Source organism: Elephantulus edwardii, unplaced genomic scaffold (assembly GCF_000299155.1).
Source record: "Elephantulus edwardii isolate Elephantulus edwardi_28Jun2011 unplaced genomic scaffold, EleEdw1.0 scaffold00063, whole genome shotgun sequence".
In the NCBI taxonomy this organism is placed as follows: domain Eukaryota; kingdom Metazoa; phylum Chordata; class Mammalia; order Macroscelidea; family Macroscelididae; genus Elephantulus; species Elephantulus edwardii.
In genome coordinates, this window is record NW_006399813.1 from 1,807,150 (window position 1) to 1,834,310 (window position 27,161).

The following is a 27,161-nucleotide window of genomic DNA, read 5'->3' on the forward strand; positions in this document are numbered from 1 at the left end:
TATTGAACCCATCTTTCTCAGTCTCTCCCCAACCCCAAGGTCAGTCCTGTTTTATAACAGTGGCACCATGCAGTATTTGTCCTTTTGTGACTGAGATACTTCACTTAGCATAATGTTCTCCAGAGTCACCCATTTTGAATAATATTGCGTGAATTCCTTGTTTTTCAATGCAGCATAGTATTCCATTGTGTGAACATACCACAGCTTCTCTATCCATTTGTTTGTTGATGAGCATTTAGGTTGTTTCCAACTCCTTGCTATTGTGAGCAAAGCCTGATAAACATGGGTGTACATATATCTGCTTGGAAGTCAGTTATGGTCTCTTTGGGGTATATTCCTAGTAGTGGAATTGCTGGGTCAAATGGTATCTCTGTTTGCAACTTTTTGAGAAAGCCCCATACCGCCTTCCACAGTGGTTGCACCATTTTACACTCCCACCAACAGTGAATAAGGGTTCCAGTTTCTCCACAACCTCGCCAGCATTTGTTACTTGTTGTTCTGTTAAATTTTGCTATTCTGACTAGGGTGAGATGATATCTCATAGTTGTTTTAATTTCCATCTCCCTTAGAGCTAGGGATTTTGAACATTTCTTCATGTGCTTGTTGGCCACCTGAATGTCTTCTTTGGTGAAGTGTCTGTTCATATCCTGTGCCTATTTTTCTACTGGATTATGTACATTTATCTTGTTGTGGTGCTCAAGTATTTTATAAATTCTGGATATAAGTCCCTTATCTGACATGTCATTTCCAAATATTTTTTCCCAGTCTGTGGCTTCCCTTTTTACTCTGTTGGAGAAGTTTTGGATGTGCATAGGGATTTGATTCTTAGAAGTCCCATTCATCTATTTTTTTCTTCTCCTGGTTGTAGGTTCAATTCTTTTTTTAAAAAAATTGATTGTATTTTTTTAAGTTTATTTTTTATTGTGCACCCTTGAATCAGATCTGACTGGCACAGGAGGAGATTGCCCCTCCTCCTCCAGCAGAGAGTCTGGTGGATTCGAACCACTCTCCTTCAGGATGGCAGGACAACTTCTTGCCACCAGAGCTCCCTTTCCAATTCCTTTTGAATAGTGGTCAACAAATGTACTAGACAACTAATGTCTATTAGCTTAGGATATCGTGCTAGGAAAGGTGGAGGGAGGGTCAGTGAAGGAGAGAGGCACTCTCAGTGAGATGGACTGACACAGTGATTGCAGCAGTGGGCTCAAGTATGTCACAGATGATGAGGAGGGTGCAGGATAGGACAGGGTTCAGATCTCTTGTTCACAGGGTCTCTATGAGTCGTACTCGACTCAGCATCACCTAACAGCAGTGCTGGGGAAGAGAGCACTGTTGGCCTAGTGGTAAGGAGCTGCACCGCCAACCTGAAGGCATGGGGTTCAAACTCCCCAGCTGCTCCACAGGAGAAAGATGGCCCGTCTCCTCCCGTGTGAAAACCTGCTCAGGTCAGCTTTAAGTTGGTTCCAGCTTGGCAGTGCACAACAGTAGCAGTGCTGGGGAGACACGGTAGTGAACACAACAGACAGATCTCTGCTTCCCCAGAGCCTCTTCATTAACGAGGGTGAATACAAACGAGGCAATTTCAGAAACATCGGCTGTAGTGCTGATGGGAAGATCAGGGAAATCCCCAGTATGAAAACTTGAGCTGAAGAGACTATGTAGAAGGGAAGGGAAAGCAGAAAGCAGAGCTGGGACTCCTGTGTCATCTCATTAGCTGTGGACGCTCTGACATCATCGTGTTCTATGTTACTAGTACCCCTTACTGAATGTCCCTCGCGTAAGATCCGAGCTTAAATCTTCCACAAGTACTGGTAGTCAGTTAAGTTTGAGGAGCTGAGGTCCTTTGAGAAATGAATGGCAAGAAGAGAAGGAATCTGTTTTAAAATCATCAAGCCATGTTATAATTTTGGTTCATTATTCATGCTTTAGGTTGACGTCTGTCACTTTAAGACATTTGGAGTTTGTGTTTCTATGCCTTTTGTGGGCAGTGGCATGGACTGGACTTTTCCTCAGCAAGGCAGATTGAAATGTTTGGTCCTGTTGTCTGTATCCTCTAAGGAAGCTCTGGTGGCATAAGTACAGGATGCAGTGCTGCTCTCCCCAAGACCACGTCTTTCTGGCAGTTCCGATCCACCAGTGGTTCCATGGGAGAGAAATGACAGTCTCCTCACCGATTCACAGCCTCAGACACCCACAGCAGGATCAGTTATGATCTGCTCTGATAACGATGAGTTTTTGAGTGAGTTGTCTACATCCTCGCTAAATGGACACCTACAACACTGTAACATTGATTTTAGTACTCCACTATATTGTATTGGTTGGCCTAGTGGGAAGAAGATGCACTGTAATCTCAAAATCACAGGTTCGAATCCACCAGCTCCTCCGTGAGAGAAGGATGAACAATCTCCCCCCATGAGATTTCTTGTCTCTGAAAACCCACTAGAGGGTCATCTATGGGTCAGTTCTGACTTGATGACACACAATAACACATATATTTTGGGGTGCTCTGGTGGCCTAGTGGTAAAAACCTGTGCTGCAATCCCAAAAGCACACAGTTCGAATCCACCAGTTGTTATTCAGGAGAAAGATGGGAAGTCTCCTCTCATGCATTCCACTGCCTCTGAAAACCTGCTGGAGGGAGGGTCAGCTATGTGTCAGTTCTGACACCATGGCACATAACTACTATATTGTATGATACTAATAGTACAGCACTCTTATAACACTTTACCATATTACACTTTACCTTATTGCTAAATGTTAGTGACTGTAACATTTACCTCTCTAGAAGCCACTGTTCTAGACACTTTTGTGTTGGAAGGGCATGGAGTACTGTTGCTAGGTGCTGTCAGTCAATTCTGGCTCATATTAACCACATATAACAAAATAGAACTGCCCATAGGATTTTCTAGACTGTACTCGTTAGAAGCCTAGATTTCCAGAGCTTTTCTCCTATGGAGTTGCTTGATGGGTTCAAATCGCTGACATGTAAGTCAGCAGCGGAATGCTTAACCACTGTACCACCACTAAGCTAGAAAACACAGGATGAAACAAATGTGAGAGACAAATTACTTCTTTGAGATTTTTCTACTTTCAGAGTTTATTGTCTATATAGGAATATCCATTTTGAGGAGCCCATCAATTGAAGCTACCTTTCTCTTGACACCCTCTTCTCTTAAAGCATCACCTTGATCTCTTGCTCCAACATTAATCGTTCATTGCCTTCAAGTTGACTCCAGCTCATAACTTGCCCTCCACTGGTCAGATCACATGGGAGGAGAATGCCCGTCTTCCTTCGTTGGAGCTCCTGGTGGATTTGAACTGCCGGAGTGGTGTGGCCTTTAGCTTAGTGCTGTTCCCTAGTACTAAGTCACCTGAGAGCTCCCTCAACTTCACTGAGGACACCAAATAAATCATAGTGAATACAGTCTCAACAAACTCTTCTCCGACCTCCATCCCCTACTGCCTAAGGCAGGGAAGGAACAGTGATGAACAGGGCAGGCCTGGCTGCCTCCCGACATGAGCAATTGGTGGTCACTTCTGCCTGTCACACTGTGGGAAAGTAGCTCTGGAGTCATTTAAGAAGTGAAGGAGATTCAAGCAGCGAGAAGGTCTAGGAGGGAGGGGAATGGTAGAGCTGGGCAGCCCAAGTTAAACTGAGTGGAAAAAGGATGTCGTCGTCGTTGTCGTTGTTATGTGCCTCGACTCGCTTGAGACTCATAGCAACCCCGTGTACAAAACTCTGAATCCTGCTCTATCCTGTGCCAACTTCATTGTCTCTGACACTCTTACCCCCATTATGGAATCAATCCATCTCATCAAGGGTCTTCCTCTCTTGCACTATCCCTCCACCCTCCCAAGTCCCTTTCCAAAGACTGGTCCCTCCTTGCAACATGTCCAAAGTATGTCAGATGCAGCTTCAGAAGAATCCTTGCCTCCAAGGAGCAGCCTGGTCTCATCCTTTCTAGGAACAACCTGTTTGTTCTCCTAGCAGTCCACGGTATATTTAATACTCTTCTTCAGCACCACAGCCCAACGGCATCAATTCTCCTTCTCTCATTCCTAGTCATTGTCTAGCTTTCTGATGCACAGCAAGTAATTGTGAAGACTGTGGCCTGGATCATGCACACCTTAGTCTTCAAACTGGCATCATAGCTTTTCAGTACTCTGGTGAGGTCCCTGACAGCAGACTTTGAAGCAAATCCAGGAGGCCTCATGAAAGAAATATATGCAAATAGAAAGGTTTCCCTAAAACTTAGGATGGCAGCACTGGCAGCAGGATGACAGGTGATAAGGAAGCTGGAGTGAAAGGGCCTCCTCAGCCCCTCCTCCCTCGGGAGGGAATTCCACAGTGCATCCTGGGAATTCCCTGTCAGGGTTGAGTTACGTGTTTAGGGCTAAATTGGTCTGCAGGCACCCAACAGCTGTGGGCTTTCTCAGTCCAAGCCCTGCGCTCCGGCATTCTTTTTCTCTTCAGCCCCTCCTTACCTAGCTTAGCTTCTGGATTAGCTAGCATGGTGCTGTTAGGCAGTGGCCGCCAGGCAGTGGGCAGAGAGCTCTTGATGGGAAGAGCTGCGGAGGGGAAATCATGCCGAACCTGTGCGTCCTGCCTGCCTCCTCACCACATCAGGAACCCCTCCCTTCAGCTACATTGCTTGGGCAGCTCAACGGAACCTTTGCAAATGTTTTGTTTATTTGTTGTTTGGGATTTTAAAAAATAAATAAACTTCTTGTTATCACCTTGCATTTAAGCATCAGTTGGGGATGGAAAGAATGACGGCCTTCCCTGGCTGGCCGAGGCAGGTATTGCATGAACCCTTGGAAGTGGAACTCTCGCCCTTTTTATTTAGCTCCGAGGTGTGAGCACTGGGGAGTGTGACATCAGATGGAAACAGGACTGGAAGGAGGCTTGATGGCAATGGCAGCTGAGCAGAGATCTGAGCAGAGCACTCTGCCGAGTGTTGTCCCTGCACCAGTGTTTTCCAAAAAAGACAGAGGCAGCGAGAAAAGGAGACATTCCCCCAGGAAACTGCTCCTGTGAGGCCGCAGCTTTGTGTGCTGAGGCTGAGAAAATCAGATCCATCACTCTCTTGCTGTGACCTTGAATAGATTGCTCATTCCCTAGGGCCTGGAAGTCCAGCAGCCCAGTCGTGGGTGTGTTAAACTGGAGATGCTGAAGTAGGAAAACTGCTTTCCCCTCTTGGAGGAACTGCATTTGGTTGACATCAGAAACTGGCTGGCTCCTGTCAGCCTCTGCATTGATTTCTAAGCCCCTCCTTCCTCTTTCTCTCCCATTCCAGGGTTTGAAAGGCAGGACTTGAAAGGTATTTTGATGTCTGTTCTTCCCATGTACCAAGAAAGACTGTATTCTGATCACCCTAAGAAATGTCTTCCTTATACTGTTTCTGTAGTACTATCTCTATAAGGGACTCTGCTGGCCTAATGGGTAGAGAGTAACGCTGCCAACCCAAAGGCAGCTGGCTCGAATCCACCATCTCATCTGCCTCTGGAAACCTGCTGGAGAGTCAGCTCTGAGTCAGTTCTGATGCCACAGCGTTTTTGAGTTGACTCTCTCTATAGAAATGATTCTGCTGCCTCTTTCGGTGTCTTACTCCAGACAGCTGGGAAGTCCCTCATGATGTCTAACCTAACCCCACCCTTTCTGGAGCAGAGCCAATTCTGATAAGGGAAGCCTCAGCCAGCTGTCCATGGTGTCTTCGGGAAGCTGGCCCTGGTCCCGCCCTGCTGGAGCCAGGCCACTCAGGGCTGGGCTCCAGCTGCTCCTCCCAGCTCCTGGGTCCTGCGCCACTCACAGCAGACACAGATTTTCCACTTCTGCCTCTTCTGTCCTCCCACCCAGCCTTGGCCAGGCCGATCAACTCCCCAGTGTGGGGTGGGGGCGATGACTTCACAGCTCAGCATTCTCCTTGTCTCCCCCAGCTCCTGTGTTCAGTTTGGTTGTCGGAGCCTGATTTTGGTGGAATCCCTCCCCCTGGTCCTTAGGAACCAACTCCCTCTCACTTTCTTGCTGGCTTTCTAAGGAAAACCCTTTCCTCTGTTATCAGCATACACTCTCTCTACCAAAGTCTTTCTTACTCATACCTGGTTGTGGTGGTTGTACACACACACACACACACACACACACACACACACACATTCTGATGCACAGCAGCCTTATAGGACAGGGTAGACTATAGAGTTGCCAAGGCTGTAAATCTTTTTGAACACAAAACTCTACTCCTACAGAGTAACTGGGGGGTTTGAACAGGCAACTGGGTGCTTAACTACTGCTGCGTCTTTGAGCTGCAACTATAGAGATCGGGGTTGCAGCCATTTCTTGGGCTGTGAAAGTACAGCTGCTGAGATCTGGGGAAGAAAGAAGCAGAATGGAAGGCACAAATTTGGGGATTGGCTGAGCTCCCGGGCCAGCATGACTTTCCTGCATCACTCCACATGTCAGAGAGAGGATTCCCAAGGCTACTACTGCTAACAGCCCCAACTGGCCCCTCCCTGTTGCAGGGCATGCTGGGAACTGGGACAGCCACTTGACTTCTTAAGGTAGTTATTGTAAGAGCATAGGGTGACTTAAGGTGGAGCAACCAGATGAATAGTAAGTGGCAAAAAATGCAGTGAGGGTGTGACTGAGGCATCTAGATGAGAGCTAGAATTGACGTTTGCTTTGCATGATACATCCTGCTTCATTAGCTTGGGCCCAAAAGAGAACAGAATGAGTCTTTTATTGAGTACAAAATGCATAGGTGTCATGCTAGGGGAAATACAGGACTCTTTCACCCGATCTGTAAGCCATGGGAACAGTGCTGACTTGCTCAGAGTACAGAAGAAGGTAAGTGAGTGGCCCTGTGGTAAGAGCTACCCCAGCGAGTCCTGGGTGGAGGGAATGATGTGCAGATGCCATGAGGTAGAAGCATGTCTAGTGCTTCAGAGAGATGCAGGAGGGCTGACTAGACTGGATCTCAGTGCGCAAGGGGAGAATACTTGGAAATAAGGGCAGAGAGGTCAGGGCCTCTGTAGGGCAGTGGCTAGGAGACTCAAATTAGACCGTATAAGTTCTTTTTCTTTCTTTCTTTCTTTTTTTGCTAGGTTTGACCTTTTCATTGTAATTTGCATAAAAGTTTACAGAGCAAATTTCCCATGATAAACTCTTTGGTGACTAACCCAGCTTCATACCAGCTAGAAGCCACCAGAAGGTTCTGAGTGACATATATTGCACTTAGTTTGCTTGTTTTAAGGCTGCTTCCTGTGCCCTCAGATGGAATGCATGGCCAGATTATCAGGCCTTCTTCATTAGACTATTGGATGTCTCTTAGGATGGTCTCTAGTATCTGATATCCTGGTTTGCCCTAATAATTACCTACTAACCCTTGTTGGAAAAGCTTTGGTGGCACAGTGGTTAAGTGCTTTCCTGCTAACCAAGAGGCCAGTGGTTTGAACCCACCAGTGGCTCTGATAGAAAGATGCAGCACCCTGCTTCCATAAAGACTTAACAGCCTTGGAACTGGATGGGCCCATTCAGCTCTGTCCTATGAGGCTGCTGCTGCTGTTGTTGTTATGTGCCCTCGAGTCATTTGAGACTCATAGTGACCCTATGTGCAACAGCCTTGCTCTATCCTGTGCCAATCCCACTGCCTCTGACACACCCATCCCGATTATCCCAGTCACTGAATCAATCCACCTCATAGAGGGCCTTCCTCTCCTGCGCTGTCCCTCCACCCTCCCAAGCATGATGTCCCTCTCCAAGGACCTGTCCCTCCTTGCAACATGACCAAAGTATGTCAGACGAAGCCCCAGAATCCTTGCCATCCTGGAGAGGATTAAACCAAGCAACTCCTTGGAGGCAAGGATTCTGGGGCTAAATGAGGGTGCTAGGAGCTGAAATCAACTCAACAGCAATGGGTGTGGTTTTGAGTGGAACTCTTGTTAGAGGTCCTTGTGTGGTTCAAATGGTCACACCGTCAGCTAATTGAAAAGCTTGAGAATTTAATCCACCCAGATGTGCCGTAGGAGACAAGGCTGGTGATCTGCTTCCAGGAAGTGGTGAAAAACTGTCTCCATTGTTGTTGTTATGTGCTATCAAGTCAACTGCATCTCAGAACGACCCTACGCATAATACCTCTGAACCCTGCTCTATCCTGAGCCAGTCTCACTGTCTCTGACACACTGTCCCCATTACCCCAGTTATTATATCCGTCCATCTCATCCAGGGTCTTCCTCTCCTGACTGTCCGTTGACCTTTCCAAGCATGATGTCTTTCTCCAAAGACTGGTCTCACCTGGCTACATGTCCAAAGTATGTGAGACAGAGTCTCAAAATCTTTGCCTCCAAGCAGCAGCTTGGTTCCACCCTTTCCAGGACAGACCTGTTAGTCTTGAAAACCCTCTGGAACAGTTCTGTTGTGCGCACGTAGGGTTGTCGTGAATGAGAACTTACTCAGTGGTAGCTAACAACTGTCATGAAAGGGGATGCCCCAAAATCATTGTCTCCCCCCTTTACCTGGTGACTGTGGAGGTAAACAAGGGAGCTTACCTGAGGAAGATCCCAAGAAGATGAACAAATGATGAAAACTTCTTTTGTTGGTTTGTTTTTAAGTTTTTCATTTATTTTATTATTTGTGTGTGTGTGTGTATCATCAAATCGCATCTGGCTGGCACAGGAGGAGATTGCCGCTCCTTCTCCAGCAGAGCATCTGGTGGATTCGAACTGCGTACCTCTGGGATTGCAGTGCAGCTTCTTGCCACTCGGCCACCAGAACTCCCCAAATGATGAAAACTCTTATCCCCCTCAAGCAAACGTGACTTTCCAACACAGCAGTCTCAAGTTGGCATAGCCTTGCCTTCGTGGGTCCCAGAGGAGAAAAATACAGCCAGGCCCTGCCCCCAGCTACTCTGCTTCTGCCTGCCTGGGAGTCAAGGCCGCCTGGCTCTGGGAACATGCCTTTCCCAGGCCCTCGCTTGCCTTTCCAACTGGGAACTCACTGTTGGGGATGTAGGAGGGAGCCATGGACACTAGCTGAACTTGCCTCTAGTGCTTTGACCAGGCCCAGGTCCCCAGCAGATTTCAGCTGGACCCCTTAGCTGGAGGAGCAGTTGTTGGTTGGCACCAACTCGATTCCAGGTAGAGTGAAACCTCTATAAGATTTTCAGGGCCATGAGCTTTTGGGAGCAAATCACCAGGCTTGTCCCTCAAAGTGTCTAAAACTTCAAACCCATTGAATGGGAACCCACTCCTAGCTGACTCTCCATTGGGTTCCTAAAGCTGTGCATTGCCTAGAAGGAGATCACCCACCCTTTGCCTGCAGTCACTGGATGATTTGACCCCCAGAAAGCTGAGCCCTTTCTTTGGGTGAACAATGCAGCTCCTCCTGGATGCACTAGCAGAGCTCCTCAAAGGGCCTTGGCATGGGATTACATTGTCAACCTCCCATCTAGAATCAAGCTCTTATTTTTTCCTATCACCCAAGGGTATTTTGTGTTTCTCTCCTACGCTCTAGCAAATGAAAACAGTCCCCAGTAAGAACCCTCAATCAAATTCAGGGTCCTTAGTAGCATTGATCCCTAGTCATCTATACCTTTACCTGCAGGAAGGTTTCCATAACACTTTTCGTTTCTAGTGTGTGCAAGTGGAAGCCACCTTAGTTCCTGTAAGGAACAGACTCTGAGGGCTTACTTTCCTGTTTTCAAGCCCTTTTTTGTTCCAGATGTCTTTCTTAAGTCTCACCTTAAATCTCTCCTCTTGCCATGAAGGTAGCTTTATTGGGGTCTGAAGGCTGGAGCTGGGAGTAAACATCACCACCTCCACTGACCAGCGTCTGCCCTTCACTCTGACTTCAGTATAAGGCATCCTCCAGCAGCTCCCATTTCCCCACTTGTCCTTTGACCTTCGCATGCGCTGCAGCTGATGCCCCTTCCTCTTCTGATTCAGACTCTCTCTCCCCAGCTGCTGACCCTAATTTAGCACAAAGCTTCCCCCAACCTGCTTGTGGGGGATCCATCAAACTGGCGGGTCAACAGCTTCAAGCTCCTAAACCAGGGCTCATTGTCTGCAGTGTGTAAACAAGTTGATGAATACCAACTGGCATTAATTGCCACATTAGGATTTTCCCTTCAAAGAGTAACCTCCCTGGGTCCCAAAAGAGGGGCCTAAATGTAAGGGAGGCACTGGGAACCATTCAGCCTCTCTCCAGCCTCTGAGAATGTGGAACTTGGAAGGGGGTTGTTGAGTGGATGGGAGGTGGTTGTGTATTTGTAGAGGGGTTTAACCAAGGACTATATACTGTCTGTCTGAACTTTGTAGCCCAACTTTTTCCTCTGTATTTTCCCCCATATGAACAGTAGTACTTAGTATAATCTCTTTTCTTCCTCCCTCTCTTTCTCCCTTTGTGTGTGTGTGTGTGTGTGTGTGTGTCTGTGTTTCTGTGTGTGTATCTAAAACAATAAGGTGGGATCCCCAAAAGTCATAGTCTCAAAGCTTCTGCTCTGATGATCTCCTAACGCTACCAGAACTTGAAACCAAAACCCCTGGGTGGCTTTGCCTCAGCCTGGCATGGCCTTGGGCAGATGGTTTATTCTCTCTAGTCTGTGAGCCAGAGGATGGAATTTAATTCTCTGAATTTAATTCACCACAAGAATGTACATGTTAATGTGAGAAAAAAGTTCACTGTAAATCCTGAGAAGCATTTTAATATTTGTTTTGTCACCACTGAAGCCTGGAACACACCCATTGAAGAGTAGATGAAATTTCAAGTCCCAGATTCAGAAGAGGAGGATTAGTTGTTGTTGGTGGTGTTGTTATGTGCTTTGTGAGTCAACCATGTCTCTCAGCGACCCTGTGAACCATGGCTCTGAACCTTGCCTTCTCCTGAGCCAACCTCCCCATCTCCAACACACCCCATTGCTAGTCACTGTATCAATCCATCTCATCCAGGATCCTACTCTCTCGCAGTGACCCTCCACCCCTCCAAGCAGGATGTCCTTCTCCAAAGATTGGCCCCTCCAGATAACTTCCCCAACCTATGTAAGATGGAGTTTCAGAATCTTTGCTTCCAAAGAGGAGACTGGTGCCAAATGGTCGTTTTTACCAGTTCACTCATGTTTAGTGCTCAGAGTCCCACCTCCCCTCAGTTCTTGGGGAAACCACCATGGTTGATCATCTCCACCAGAGCTCATACTTGGGCAAACCAGGAACAGGGAGTAAAGGATCTTCGGAAGGAGTCTTTCTCCCTTTCTATTGTGATTGGAGTGAAACTTTACACAGCTAGTTGATTTGCCATCATTTTGTTCTATGCCATTAATTACAAAGCCCACATTGTGACCACACTCTTCCCACTTCTTCCTTGTGATTTGTGCTTCTCTTAATCCTTTTATCCTACTACTTCTAGCTCTCTGAGCTTGGACAGATGCTGCCCTTTTGATCTTATGTGGTTGATTATCCTAAGAAATGAGCGCCTCCCTGGTGTTACAGTGGCCCTAATAGGCCTGTCTATTGCTTGGCTAAAAGTTGAGCCAAGGGAATGAATTTTGTTCCAGGTTCTAAGGGTGACTAAGGACCATAGTCTTGGGGGGAGGGTATGCGTGTGGGATGGGGAGGTCCAATCAGTTTTTATTATACCAGTAAGTGTAGCAATTATTTTACTTTAGAACTTTTTCCTAAATCCTACTCCCCAGTACCCCTTGCCTAGTGGCAAGAAGCTGTGCTGCAATCCTGAAGGCACCTGGTTCAAGGGCACTAGTGCTCCACCAGAGAAGATGGGCAATCTCCTCCCAATTGCCTCTGAAAAAGAGTACCCAACTACAACACCACCACCCCACCTAGGACATTCTACTGTAAATCCTTTCAGAGTGCTCAGTTCCTCTTGTTCTTCTGCTCTCGGGATCACCTGTGATCTATGAAGTAGGCCTTTGGACTAATTGTCTCTCTGCAGCTTTGCGTTTCTCCCGTCCTTCATTTTGGACAGGAACGGGCCAGTAGTTGTACCTTAAATGACCGCTTGAACGTTTTTCCAGTCTCAGTTGCTGCTCACCAGTCCAGGATGCGAGACGTTGTCCTTGTGGACTATGTGATATGCCAGTTGACCTTGATGTCCCCTAAGATCATGATCCCGAGGTCCTAAAACCAGCAGCTCATTCTCTGAGGGTGTTTGATTATATTTAGAAGTTTATATAACTTTGTGTGTCCTGTTGGCTCTGTTATATACATAGATACATCATTGCTGTCAAGTTGGAACTGACTCATCGCTGACCCTCCAGCAGGTTTTTGAGAGGCTATAAATGGCACAGGAGGAGATGGCCCTCGTTTCTCCTGAGGAACAGCTGGTGGAGTCAAACCGGCGAAGAGGTGCCGCCTTTAGGTTGGCAGTGCGACTCCTGAGGCACTGTACACACAGCTCCCTGAATATACTTAGAGTGTGTATTCAAATGAATACATGTCATCTGTCAAGCCCACGTATGATCATGAGTGCACTGCTTAAGGGGACTTGTTTTTAGGAATACTTTCGCCGCCTTAATTTGTCATCTTTCCTCCCTTAACCTCTCATTCACCCTACATCTATCTATCTATCTCCTTTCAGGTCTATCCGGGAACCCCGCCGATCTGGAGAAACGTCGGCAGGTATTTGGGCAGAACTTTATCCCCCCCAAAAAGGCCAAGACCTTCTTAGAATTAGTGTGGGAAGCGCTTCAGGACGTCACCCTGATCATCCTGGAGATTGCGGCCATCATCTCCCTGGTCCTGTCCTTCTACCGCCCCCCTGGGGGAGACAATGAACGTGAGTGTCTTGAACAGCTCAGCATGACTGACTGGGGTCCTTAAAGTACTTAATGATGGATGGTTGCCGGAGTTTAGATTAAAACTGTTCCTCCAGTATCCAGCACTGAGCATATTATTCCTCACCTACAGAAAATAACTCAGCTATTCTTTGACTCCACTTGTATTCAATGTTACACTTCCCCATATTCAACCCAACCAACAAGACCCTGCTTCTCACGAGTGCCCCCCACCAATTGTCTGTCATTGTGGGACACAGTGGTGGGCACCCGGCCATGTTGGGAACCATAAGTCTTTCCATGTGACTTGCTTATAATTTTGCCCTGACTTATTTTGTTCTGTTTAGCCATTTGCTTCTCACGGGATGGTGGAAGCATTGCCCTCATTCTTTAATGTCCACAAAAGCCCCTACCTAGGTGACCCTTTCTTTCTGTCCCTCCCCTGGGATAGAGTGTGGTGAGAGCACAGGGACCCCAGAAGATGAAGGGGAAGCAGAAGCCGGCTGGATCGAGGGCGCAGCTATCCTATTCTCAGTGCTCATCGTGGTGCTAGTGACGGCCTTCAATGACTGGAGCAAAGAGAAGCAATTCCGAGGTCTGCAGAGCCGCATTGAGCAGGAGCAAAAGTTTGCCATTATCCGAAATGGCCAGCTCATCCAGCTTCCTGTGGCTGAGATTGTGGTGGGCGATATCGCCCAAATCAAATATGGTGAGAGCTCCATGGGTTCTGTGTCTGGGCTGCCCTCCTTATGCTGAGGTTAGGTCCATGGGAATGAGAGGCCTACGAATTGTTGAGGGCCCCAGAAGATATGATCCCAGATTGTGTCAGTTTCAAGATAAGCGGTGGAGGAAGTTGTGGGAAGTGATTTCTAAGAACTCTCCTAGGAGATGGTGCACTGTGGACCTTGAATGCCTAAGGGATAAAAGAATACACTAGTCAAGTCCTGGGGAGGTGCTTGATGGAGATAGGCCTAGTGGTAAGAACTGTGTGCAATTCTAAGTACACGCAGTTCAAATCTACCGGCTCCTCCACAGGAGAAGGATGGGTAGTCTTCCCATGTGATTAACTGCCTCTGATAAAACTCTGGAGGGTCAGCTATGGCTCAGTTCCGACTCTACGGTGCACAACAACATGCTACCTGGAAAGGAATCTCCTTCTAGGTGGTGTAGAATTGAAGTTGTCTTTAAAGGTTCTCCAGAGTCTCCCAAGGTCATTGTCCCTTAGGTAGGACCCAGGAAAGCAGCCTGAGATGAAGTGGACAGACTTGGATGGGTCCCCACCCCAGACAAGTCCTTACCCTCCCCTTTCCCCTCCCTTCTGTGCCCTAGGCGACCTGCTGCCTGCAGATGGGATCCTGATCCAGGGGAATGATTTGAAGATTGACGAGAGTTCTCTGACTGGGGAGTCAGACCATGTCAAGAAATCCTTGGACAAAGACCCCATGCTGCTCTCAGGTACAGCCTCTGGCTTCCCATATTCCTCTTCCACCTCCATCCTGATAGTCAAGTCACAGAGACCTGGTCCAGACCTGACTCTCTCTTCTGGTGCTCTAGTGCTGTCCTGCCTCCCTCTGCACTCATTCAACGCGAACAAAAGCATATTAGCGTGCATTGAATTGGTCTATTTTAAATGGACCCCTTCATTTACTTTTCCCTACCCTTTGAGATATATCTATATCTATCTATATAGATAGATATAGATATAGATATAGATATATCTCAAAGGGTAGATATATATGACTGGGTATAAAAGATAATACTTCACTCCTTGTCATCTTTTCCCTTTCTGTATAGGCACCCATGTCATGGAAGGTTCTGGCCGGATGGTAGTGACTGCTGTTGGTGTCAACTCTCAGACTGGCATCATCTTCACCCTCCTGGGGGCCAGCGAGGGAGAAGGGGAAGAGAAGAAGAAGAAAGGTAAGGGGCACTCAGAAGGAGACGCTCTTCCCTCTTAACCCCATGGAAAACTAGGAAGCGAGGAAGCAGATGTGGTGAACTACCAACCTGGTCGGAAGAAACCACTGGAATGAAGGGAACAGAAATCCAAACCCTTGCCAAGACAAAAGCGTGGTCTAGTGTAAGCCAGACCCCAGCTCTCAGCTCCCCAGTGTAGCTGCCTTCGAGCCTCAACCCCTGTATCTGATGGTGGGTTGTAAAGGACCAAGTTCCAAAGCCCTCCTGAAATGAGCTGGCTTGGCTGGGTGATCCCGCTCCAAGGGAACTCCACATATCCCTCCTTTTTTAGTCACTGTCTTCACATAACATTAGGGAGCACATGAACTATCACGGTCAAAGGAGGAGTGGCCAGGAGGAAAACTATCTGCTGAATGTAGGCGAGAGGCTTGGGCTAGGAGAATCAGAAAAAAGAAGCAATCTACCCTCAAGGTCATGCTTCTTTGCCTTTCACTTATTCCTAAAGGAAGAAAAACCAAAGGAAAAAAGAAACAAAAGATTCCAAAACCCAGCATTTCCCAAAGCTGCCTGCCCCCTGTGAGAGAGGATCATCAGGCTAGGCTGGCGGATCATCCTGGGCCATGACGGGGGTCAGTGAAGGGAGTGTATGACAAGGAAGCACAGGCCTATACTCTCAGAAACTACTCATTTCCTCGGCTCCCTTCGGAAGAGGAAGGGCACAGCTTGTGTGTGTGTGCCCAGTGTTGTTGAGTCGGACGCCCCTCAAGGCCTTTGGCGCCAGGCAGAAACAGTTGCACACTTCCTTCCGTAGCCATCCTCCTCATGGGAGAAGGATGGGCAATCTCCTCCCAGGCGATTAACTGCCTCTGAAAACCCACCAGAGGGTCGGTCAGCTATGGGCCAATTCCGACTCCATGGGCCATAATGACAACAGCCCCTCCACCTCAGTTTGCCAAGTGACGCATGTCAGCCAGGAGCACCTCACTAGCAGCAAGGGCACCCCAAGGGCAATGGCCAGGCGTGAGTGTGCTCAACCACCTGTGTGCTCACCACGTCTCCCCAGAGCCCAGCCCCTTTGGCCGCTGCCCTTCAGGGCTCTGAGCAGGACCAACGAAATGGATATCTGATCCCTGAAGAGTCACTTTGGGTCTCCACCCCACATTTTTCTTTTTGTTCAAACAGGTAAAAAACAAGGAGTCCCTGAAAATCGCAACAAAGGTAACCTCTCCATCCAACTCCTTTGCCATATCTACCTGCACACCTCAAACCAGACCTTTCCAGGCCATCTGCCCCCTCCCTTTGCCTCACCATTAATCTGTTCTCTACCACTGTGGCCCAGACGCCTCATCCTGGAGGAAGGTGCAGAGATTTTTTTTGGGGGGGGGGCGGGAAGAAGCACAAGAACTCAATTCCAATTTAAGCTGACGCGACAGCACCCTCTGCTGTTGGCTCGTGGAACCAACAGTGTGTTGTCAAGGCTCCTGGAGCCTATTAGGGTTTTGATCTGCTCTTCTCAGGGAGAGGAATTCTGTAAGTCATGGCTCTAGGTGGAGTTTAAGCACCAGTGGTCCAGAACCAGAGCCCAGCGGCTTCCGGGTGGGAAGACCTCAGGTCCTGATGGCGAGGGGTGTTGGGTGGGCAGTCCCTGCACCCTCCTCTTGCTAGCTTCCTCATCGGTGTCCTCTTCCAGTCTGGTTTCTTGATCTTCTCAGGGGTGCTGGGAGAGAGCTCGGCCTCTCCACTTCTCTCCTCACCTCTTTGTTCTCTCCACAGTCCAGTCTGTTTTCTTCCCCCCAATCTGATGTGTGTTTTTTTTCTGTCTACATTCCGCCTCTGTCTTGTTTTGTGCGTCTGAAAGCAGAGACAGGGTCTCAGGCAGGACCCACTGAGAAGAGGGCCTGAGCTCTGCCAGGGTGAATTTGGCAGGGTGCTGGGAGCCAGCGAGAACTGCTCTTCTGAGACAGTTTCTAGAGACTCCCCACCACCACCACCTTTCATGGTTCCACAGCAGAGAACCAGGGCGAAGCAGAAATGACTCTTTGATTCTAGGTCTCTGACTCTTCTTGTAAAAGCAACTGAATTTTTCTGTCTCTCCCCCCCCACTCCCCCACCCCCGCTTCTCTTATTCCAGGGGATGGTCCCTCACGTCAGCTTCTTCCCTCTCCCTCAAAACGCCTAACACAAGATCCCACGCTATACCTCCCCACCTTCATCAGGAAGGGGAGGAAGGGATTTCCTTTTATGATCCATCATCAGATTTAAGAAATCACTAATATACCCTGGGGTGGGGGTTGGGGAGAAGCTATCTTTCTTGCCTACCAGTCTCAAAGAGGAAACTTTGAACAAAGCAAACTAGGACCCTTATATTCCGGGAACATCTGCCAACCTTCCCCCTCAGCCCTTTTCTGCAATGAAGCATCACTATTTTAAGCACTGAATTCCAGGAAGGATGGTTGTTGGTAATTTTGTTTAGTGGCATGACTAATCTCCTGGCTGGCATAAGACTGGTGTGGGGCTCTGAGGTGGTACCAGAAAACTGCCACTGAAGAGGGCATCTATCCCGTAAAGGTTCCCTGATTCGTCCCCAACTATAGGGGTATCACCCGAGAGGCCCTAACAGAGAATTGCCAGGGTTGTTAAGCAAGTTCCATGCCTGGCACAGGGTGGGGATGGTCAGAACTCACCCCAGGGCCCAGGTGTGTTCCAGGAAGAAGACAGAAGGAATTTTTGCTTTCCACCTGCCTGGTGCTGGGTGCCACCACCCTGCCTGCTTACCTCTCCTGTCTGTGTGTGCACCCCAGCAAAGACCCAGGATGGAGTGGCCCTGGAGATCCAACCACTCAACAGCCAGGAAGGGGTTGACAGTGAAGAAAAGGAGAAAAAGGCAGCCAAGATGCCCAAGAAAGAGAAGTCGGTGTTGCAGGGCAAGCTGACGCGCTTGGCTGTCCAGATCGGGAAAGCAGGTGAGTAAAGCAGAGGGGGGGTTGTCACTGAGGTCACCAGCACCATCATCGCTGTAGTTACTGTTGTTGAAGGTTCTTGGTGTCTTTGTGAGCCTCCCCACCTTGACTCCCTCTTTTCTCCACTTGCCAGGACTGACAGGGTGATGGAGCTGTAACTTCTGAGTCCCTGATGGGCTCCCCGTAACTGTGTCCCCATCTGGGTCACCTTTGGGCCTTTCTGAGGCTTTGTATCTGTTTTCCTCTGAGTTGTAGCCCTTTGCAGAGAGAAATGTGTTCTATACTGGGCTGGAAAACATTCTCTATCTAGAAGAATAATCAGCCCTATGGTCTTTTTCATTGAACCAAATAAGAAGTAAAGCACTTCTGTCATGACGGGAGATTGACGTTAGCAAGAAGGAAGGCTTGTGTGACTGCTCGCCTGCCTCAGGTATTTGCTTGTGAATTCTGTAAGGATAGTGAGGTACTTCCTTAGCTTAGTGGTAGCATAAGGCCAAGCACAGAGCAGTAAACTCAAAGACTGGAGGGAGAGGAAGGCAGTGGTTAGAAAGGAAAAGAAGCCCCAACGGCGAAGTGTTCAACGGCTCTGTTAACCCAAAGGTCAGCAGTTCTAATCCACTCTTGGCACCAGTAGCCAGGAATTTTTTTTTTTTAGTAGCCAGGAAATTAAATGACATATTGTGATGGGAAAGTCTGCTGTTAGGGACCTCTCTAAAGTACTCAGGAGCAACGGTGTCTGTCTGGAGACTAAGGTGCATCTGATACAGGCCATGGTCTTTGCTATCACTTGTTATGCATTAGAGAGCTGGACAATGACTAGGGAGGATAGATGGAAAACTGATGATGCCTTTGAGCTTTGGTGCCAGAGAATTGTATTGAGGGTATCATGGACTGCTAGGAAAACAAACAGATTCATCCTGGAAAGGGTTAAACCGGGAGACTCCTTGGAGGCAAGGATTCTGGGGCTCCATCTAACATACTTTGGACATGTAAGGAGGGACCAGTCCTTGGAGAGGAACATCATGCTTGGGAGGGTGGAGGGACAGCACAGGAGGGGAAGGCCCTCTATGAGGTGGATTGATTCAGTGACTGGGGTAATCAGGATGGGTGCATTGGAGACAGTGCAATTGGCACAGGATAGAGCAGGGTTTAGGGCTGTTGTACATAGGGTCGCTATGAGTCACAAGCGACTCGACAGCACATAACAACAACAACAACAAACTAAGAGAGAAAGAGGGCCACTCTCTTCCTATCAGTATTTACCATCTTGGAAGCCCACTGGAGATTTGTAGAGTCAGGACTGACTCAGAAGTGAAGGCTTTGAGTCTTGGTGTCTAGAGGAGAAGATACCAAAGGTGTGTAGTGTGGTGAAGTGGTCTCTCCAACTCTATGTACTCCTCTCTCTCGCCACCCTCTTCTCATGAGGCGGGGAGAGTAGAGAACAAAAGGAGAATTGCCCCTTTGTTGAACATGTCCCTAAACATACAGTCTTTCCCACTCTTCTTGTCTTCCATGTAAGATACCTGAGTTTAGCTCCCAACAGCGCGCCCCAGACACACACCTGTCTGTTAGTGAAGATTTCCATGTTGCTGTGGTGCTGAGGGACCCCAGTCTGCAGGGAGTCGCATGCTGATCCTAAGGGCTCGCCACTCTGCTGGTCGGAATTCCCCAGGGCTCCCATTGGAGGAACATGGGCAGTCTCCTCCCAGTCAGTTTGTTGTTGTTGTTATTTACCATCAAGTTGAACACAACTCATAGTGACCCTATGAGCAAAAGGTCTGAAGCCTTTCTATAACTATCATTTCTCGAAGTTCATAGAGTTTCCAGATGCGTGTTGTTTAGGAAGTAGATGCCACTCCTGCTCCTGCCTGGAAAACCTGCTTGAGGGCCAGCTATGAATAGGTTCTGACTCATATGCAATGAGAGGTGGTTTGGGGATTTTTTTCTTCTTCTTTTCTTTCATGATTCTGAACACGTTTCAGCAAAGCTTCCAGAGTGAGACGCACTAGGGAAGAAGGTCTAGTCATCTACTTGTAAAAGTTAACCATTGAGAACCTTATGGATCAGAATAATCTAGTTTGTACTCAGTGTTGGGGATGGTGCAGGCCCCAGCAACGTTTGTTGCTGTATGTGGGGCCACCGTGACTCAGGGGCTGACAGGACGAACAGCAGTTGTTATCTGGCCTGCCCGTCTGTTTACCACAGTGTAGCTCAGTGCTCTTCTGTATATATCCATCTCCTGGGGATGTAAACTAAAGAAGACTCAGACTCAGGTGGTCTGGGATGGGACCTGAGAATCTGCATTTCTATCATGGCCCCTGGTGTTGTCACTGTGTCAGTTGCTGACTACAGATAGGTAGCAGGAGTCCGTGCCATCCAACATGGTAGCCACCAGCCACCTGCCCAGTAGCCACACGTATAGTTATTGGCTACCACACGGGGTAGTGCAGAGAGAGAACGTTATCAGACTTGCGGAAAATTCTGTTGGACGGATGAAGTCTAGCCTACTCACTCAGGTTCAGCAGCCAGCTAATTTTAACTACATTGAAGGCTTCTATATAAATTATACATGGATGACATACAGGTACAGAATCAATTTCTTGAACCTGGCACACAGGTCTGAATCATCTAACCCTCCTAGTCTCTGTTTAACCCCTGCTTCTTCTCCCTTAGAGAGTGTAGCCTGCCTGGAGGTAGGCTGCTAGTCTCTGTTGTATATATTAAACTGGGCAGGACTCAAGTGAAGACGAGGGTGAGCCCTACATTGACATCAAGATAAGTGTGTCCTCCAATATTGTCCCCTCCCTTGCCTGCTTCACCTTAGTCTTGGTCAAACAAAGTCCAGTATAATCCCTTCCAGCCATGATCTGATATTTTTGAATCATCAGATCCTCAGCAAAAGCAAAGTCCCAGACCAGATTGTGTTTTAGAGCAAGCTTCTTTCTAAACATTGTGCCATGGATAGGTTATAAGGTGCCCAGATATTGATCCTGTTGTCCCACAGAATGGCGAGCCAAGCCAGCACCTGGGGCCATTGGAACTCCTAGGTCAGTTGTTTTTTTACATTGACCAGGTTCTTCTATGCACTTCAGTGTCTAGAATGACCAGTTGTCCCAGTTTTCCTGAGACTTCCTTGATTTTAGTTCTCCGAGTTCTGTATCCCAGGTAACCACTCCATCCAAGGCAAACAGGGATGGTAGATCACCCTACCCATGTGCCATGCCAAAGACCCCTCTGTGCCTTCCTTTCCGCATCATGAATTTGAGAATGGCAATATAATCTCTCTCAGAAAATTGTTGTAAGGATTAAATGAATTCATGTAGGGGCAGTGCTTCCTGACTGCTCCTAAGCTCTATTGAAGTGTTTGCTATTACTGTCCTCTTCTCTGTTTGCCATGACAAGAGAAAGTTTGGAAAGCACTAGTCGAAGGATTAGTCACATAGGTTGTGTACTAGCAACATGGAAGCAGCCATGTAAACCAGCTGAGAAGTGCCAGGGTTCACAGACTAGAATAGGAAAGGTCTTTGTGAAAGGAACTTGTAACAGAAACAGGCAAGAAGTTACTTGTAACAAGCAGACAAGAAGAACTTGTAACAGAAGCACACAAGTAGTTATTACAGGTATGAATTATGGGATGTTGTTGTTATTATGTACTGTCAAGTCTGGAACCCACTCATAGCTGACACTCCAAAAGGTTTTCAGAGATTGTAAATTATGTGGTTGCACAGAGCAGCTGATGGATTTTAACTGTGTGCCTTTGGCTTGACAACACAACTCCATACCAGTAGGCCAGTTGTGAAAGAGAATGCTATTTAAAAAAATTAGATCAACTCTCTTATTTACAAATGAGAAAATTGGAGTGGGAAACAAGCCCAGAGGAAATAAACAGCTAATCCAAAGCCATGAGTTAAATTATTACAGTGGTAAAACCAGAACCTGTGTCTTTAGAATGAGAAGCCAGTATCATTTCTACGATGGTATGATACATAAAAAGGAACCTGGTGGTGCATTGGTGAAGCATTCAACTTCAAACTGAAAGATTCCACTCTATAGGAGAAAGACATAGCAGTCAGCCTCCAAAAAAGATTAAAAAATCAAACCCATACTCCAGGAAAGGATCACATGGATGAATGGAACCTTCTAAAGATTAAGTCCCTGTGTGCATCAAAAATGTTTTCCAATAGGATAAAAAGAAAACCTACTGACTGGGGGGAAAAGTTTCTAATTACAATTCAGACAAGGATCTCATATCAAAAGAATCCTACAGAGCCTCCACAAGGAAAAAAAACCCCTGCTAACCCAATTAAAAGTGGTCAAGAGACATGGAAAGACTTCACAGAGGAAGACATTCAGATGGTCTAGAAACACATGAAGAAATGCTCAAAATCACTGACATAAGAAAGATGCAAATCAAAACCATAGTGAGATACCATCCCACTCCAGTAGCAGTGGCAAAGTTTAACAGGACAGCAAGTGATAAATGTTGGAGAAGATAGATAGAGAGATAGGACAGGACAGCAAGTGATAAATGTTGGAGAAGATAGATAGAGAGATAGGAACTCTCCTATATACACTGTTGATAGGATTAAAAAATGGTACAACCACTCTGGAAGGCAGTTTGGCATTTCCTCAAAAAGCTAAACATAGAAATCCCCTATGACCCAACTATTCCATGACTAGGACTATACCTCATGGAAAATAGAACTGAGACACAAACAGAGATTTGTATACCAGTGTTCATAGGAGCATCATTCACAGCAGTATGAAAATGGAAACAGCCCAAATGTCCATCAACAAATGAATGGATTGAGAAATTGTCACATGATAGAGTACTAGGCAGCACTTAGCAGCAGTGATTTCAAAACATACTACATACATGGGAGGGACTGGAGAACATTATGCTGAGTGTACTAACTCAATCTCATTAGGGCAAATACTGCATAAGACCATTATTGTAAAAATAGAAGGATAACTATGTGTATAAAAGTCCAAAGTGGAGAGGTAAGGGGCACAGAGCCTGAGAGTGGGGAGGAGAGGAAATCACGAGGTTACAGAATTTGGTGGGTAGAAGGAGAGGGTGAAAGAATTAGAAAAGATCCAGTGGGGACTTAAAAAGATAGAGTAATAGTGGGCATAGATCAATGGTGATCCTAAAACACAATGTATAGGAATGATTATATGAAACACAATGTATACAAATTTTGTATGCAAACCAATATAAAATGAATTTAAAAATAAATAAATAAAAAACACCAAACTCACATGCCATTGTATAAGCAAACTACCTAGTCTTTTTCCAGCAGAGCTATGGGTACCTCCCACCACTTTTGCACTTCACTTCCACACCACCAGGGATCCTTCTATAAAAATTTTTACTGTTCTTGTTAGGTGCCATTGAGTCAAGAACAACTCATAGCGATCCTATGAACAAAAGATCTGAACCCTGTCCTGTCCTGTGCCATCCTCCCATTTCCTGACACACAGAGCCCATTGCAGCAGTCACTGTATCAATCCACCTGGTTGAGGGTCTTCTTCTCCTTCACTGTCCCTCCACCTTTCCAAGTATGAGGTTCTTCTCCAAACAATAACCTCTCCTGGCAACATGCCCAAAGTATGAGACGATGCTTTGATTGATGCCTTTGAGCTGCAGTGATCTAAAGAAGTGCTGAACATCCCGTGGACTGCCAGAAGAACAAACAGGTATATCTTGGAGAAAGTGTGGCCAGCGTGCTCCTTGGAGGCAAAGATGACAAAGCTTCTATAAAGATTACAACCTTAGAAACCCAGTAGGACATTTATATTCTATCCCATAGGGTTGTTACGACTGTATGAACAATGCTATGACAACAAGCTTGCTGCTCCTATGATATACAAGCAACAGAGAATGGGTAGAGGGGATTTTAGTATGACTTCCTAGAAATGAGTAGTCTTAAAAATCTTTAGGTCAAGAAAGACATGAGCTTAGGGGGATACTGTAAAGGATGACGGTGAAATGGAGAATGGTTAATGGTGACCTAATGAAGTTCAATAATAATGTTACAAAGCTGTGTCTGTGAAAATTGTTGAAAAATCAAATGCTTTCATACCTATGTATTTACCCGAGGACCTTGGACCTTCCCAAAACCTGGGTTCATGTGCTTTGTCTCCCTGGCCAGGTCTGATCATGTCTGCTATCACCGTTCTCATCCTGATTTTCTACTTCGTGATTGACAACTTCGTGGTGAAGCAGAGGCCGTGGCTGGCTGAGTGCACACCCATCTACATCCAGTACTTTGTCAAGTTCTTCATCATCGGTGTCACTGTGCTTGTGGTGGCTGTGCCAGAGGGGCTGCCCCTGGCTGTCACCATCTCCCTAGCCTACTCCGTGAAGGTGAGCCTGGGACCTGTCTCCTCCTCCAGGACAGGGATGAGAGGAGAGGCGATCATATAGCCCATGTGGCAGGAGGGACCAGCACGGGCCATTTCACTGTCTCTGCACCTCAGGTGGTGCCTGCCAAGTGTGTCAGTGCCTGTTAGTATGGAAGGACCGTCATAACCAGTTGGATTGATGTTCAAGTAACTCAGTAGCATCTCAAATGATTCACAAAAGTAGTATCCTGCATTTTTGTGTGGAGAGATGTTGGCTAGGAAAATACCTTTGGCCTATTATTTGAGAGGGCCCAGTTAGGCCCACATTGAGAGTGTCGGTTTTTTTTTTTTTTTTCTTCTTCTTTCTAGAAAATGATGAAAGACAATAACCTTGTACGGCACTTGGACGCCTGTGAGACCATGGGCAACGCCACAGCCATTTGCTCTGACAAGACGGGCACATTGACCATGAACCGCATGACTGTGGTGCAGGCCTACATCGGGGGCACCCGCTACCAAAAGATCCCAAGTCCAGATGTCCTCCCGCCCAAGGTCCTGGACTTGATCGTCAATGGCATTTCTATCAACAGTGCCTATACCTCAAAGATTATGGTACGGCCGACTTTTGCTTAGATTCTTAGACTGGGTGGTCGGAGGGGAATGTTTATCCCGCCTGACTTCCCATTCCACATCTCACCTTTCACTCTTCTGTGAAAGTTTTCAGGATGCAGTAGGGATAAACTATGGAAATGGAAGGAGTTAGATAGGTGTCTATCGCTATGAAATACCCTCCAGTTACCCTGGAAAGACAATATCTTTAAGGAGGGAATTTTTTTAAATTTTTTAATTGTAATTTTAACAAAGGCTTACAGAAAAATTAGGGTCTCATTCATTCATTGTTGCATATTTTCTTCCCTTCCCCCTCACACCACCATCAGTCCACTTTGCACCCCTTGTTCCAGATTGTTGTCACACATATAATGTCTAATCATATATTCCTTTCAGATAATTCTTCCCCTCATCTGTTCCAGTGCAGTGTTAATTATTTATCCATTCTTTTCCTATTCTCCCCATAGCACTCATGTCAGTCCTATTTTATAAAAGTGGTGTTGTGCCCTATTTGTCCTTTTGTGACAGATATTTCACTCAGCATAATGTCTTACAGACTCACCCATGTTGTATGTTGTTGTTGTTGTTATGTGCCATCGAGTCGCTTGTGACTCATAGTGACCCTATGTACAACAGCCCTAAACTCCGCTCTGTCCTGTGCCAATCACACCGTCTCTGACACTCCCATCCCAATTATCCCAGTCACTGAATCAATCCACCTCATAGAGTACCTTCCTCTCCTGCGCTGTCCCTCCACCCTCCCAAGCATGATGTCCCTCTCCAAGGACCGGTCTCTCCTCACAACATGTCCAAAGTATGTTAGACGGAGCCTCAGAATCCTTGCCTCCAAGGAGCCACCCGGTTTAACCCTTTCCAGGACAAATCTGTTTGTTTTCCTAGCAGTCCATGGTATTCTCAATACTCTTCTCCAGCACCACAGCTCAAAGGCATCAATTCTCCTTCTATCTTCCTTGGTCATTGTCCAACTCTCTGATGCATAACAAGTGATTGCGAAGACCATAGCCTGTATCAGATGCACCTTAGTCTCCAGAGAGACACCATTGCTCTTCAGTACTTTGGAGAGGTCCCTAACAGCAGACTTTCCCATGGCAATGCGCCTTTTAATTTCCTGGCTGCTGGTGCCAAGACTGTTGACTGTGGAGCCAAGCAAACTAAAGCTGTGTACAATCTCAATCTCTTCACCATCCATCCTGATGCTGCCAATTGGTCCAGTGGTGAGAATCTTTGTCTTATTGACGTTGAGCCTCAATCCATATTGTAGGCTGCAGTCCTTGACACTCTGCAGCAGGCGCTTCAGGTCCTCCTCAGTTTCAGCAAGCAGGGTTGTGTCATCCGCATAACGCAGGTTGTTGATAAATCGTCCACCAATCTTGACCCCACATTTCTCCTCATAGAGCCCAGCCTCCCGGATAATCTGTTCTGCATATAGGTTGAAAAGGTATGGAGATAGGATGCATCACTGGCGTACGCCCTTCCCAATTTTGAACCATGCAGTGTTCCCTTGCTCTGTTCTGATGACTGCCTCCTGGTCCAAGTATAAGTTTCGCATTAGAACGATCAAGTGTTCTGGGATTCCCATTCTTCTCAGAGTCAGCCACAGTTTGTTATGATCTACACAGTCAAATGCCTTTGCATAGTCAATGAAGCACAGATAGACATTCCTCTGGTATTCCCTGCTTTCAGCCCATGTTGTATAGTGTTTTAAAAGTCTATTGGTTCTCAGGGCTGCATAATACTCTCTCATGTGGATATACCACTGTTTTTCTATACATTTGTTTGTTAATGGGCACTTGAGTTGTTTCCCTTTTTTTTGCTATTGTGAATAATGGAGCAATAAACATGGGTGTGCATACATCTGTTTGAGTCATGGCTCTGGTTTCTTTAGGGTATATTCCCTGTAGTAGAATTGCTGGGTCAAATGGTATTTCTATTTCCAACTTTTAAAGACCATACCAGACCGCTTTCCATAGTGGCTGTACCATTTTACATTTCCACTAGCAAAGAATAAGAGTTCCAATCTCTCCACAACCTTGCCAGCCTTTGTAGTTTGCTGCCCTATTGAACTGTGCTATTGTTGCTGGGGTGAGATGATACCTTATAGTTGTTTTGAAAGGAAGGACTTCTTGATAGTAGAAGAATTGGACCTGTCAGAAGGAAATGGTAAAACTTTGTCTCACTTATTTTGATGGACATGTTAAAAGGCTATTCCTTAGAAAAGGACATCATGCTTGGAAAGGTGGAGGGACAACAAAAGAGAGGAAGACCCTCACTGCAATGGATTGATCCAGTGACTGAGGCAAGAGACTCAAATGTGTTGGGGATGGATGGTAAGAATGGCACAGGATAAGGCTGGCTTCAGATCTGTTGTTCACAGGGTTGCTGTGAAGCCTACTCACAACAACAGCAACCCAGGAAGGTTTTCAAGGAAGACACACATACAAAGTGAGACACCACCTCCACTACCAGGCCCACTGCAAAGTCCTTAGCCTTGGACAGTCAGGAAGCAAGGTCACCATTGACCAGTGTACGC

At 46.8% G+C, this 27,161-nt stretch overlaps 1 protein-coding gene across 4 annotated transcripts in view; it reads left to right on the plus strand.

Moving 5' to 3' along the window:
* Nucleotides 1-27,161, plus strand: part of ATP2B4 (ATPase, Ca++ transporting, plasma membrane 4) — an 80,052-nt gene that overhangs the window by 10,955 nt on the left and 41,936 nt on the right. For 3 of the 4 annotated variants that reach the window (XM_006887889.1, XM_006887890.1, XM_006887891.1), the window contains exons 2-9: nt 12,581-12,778; nt 13,228-13,485; nt 14,106-14,231; nt 14,571-14,696; nt 15,876-15,911; nt 17,495-17,656; nt 23,809-24,023; nt 24,371-24,613. In XM_006887889.1, coding sequence (XP_006887951.1) covers nt 12,581-12,778; nt 13,228-13,485; nt 14,106-14,231; nt 14,571-14,696; nt 15,876-15,911; nt 17,495-17,656; nt 23,809-24,023; nt 24,371-24,613 — 1,364 coding nt within the window. The remainder of the gene's footprint in view (nt 1-12,580; nt 12,779-13,227; nt 13,486-14,105; nt 14,232-14,570; nt 14,697-15,875; nt 15,912-17,494; nt 17,657-23,808; nt 24,024-24,370; nt 24,614-27,161) is intronic. The other variant, XM_006887892.1, reaches the window with a different exon arrangement.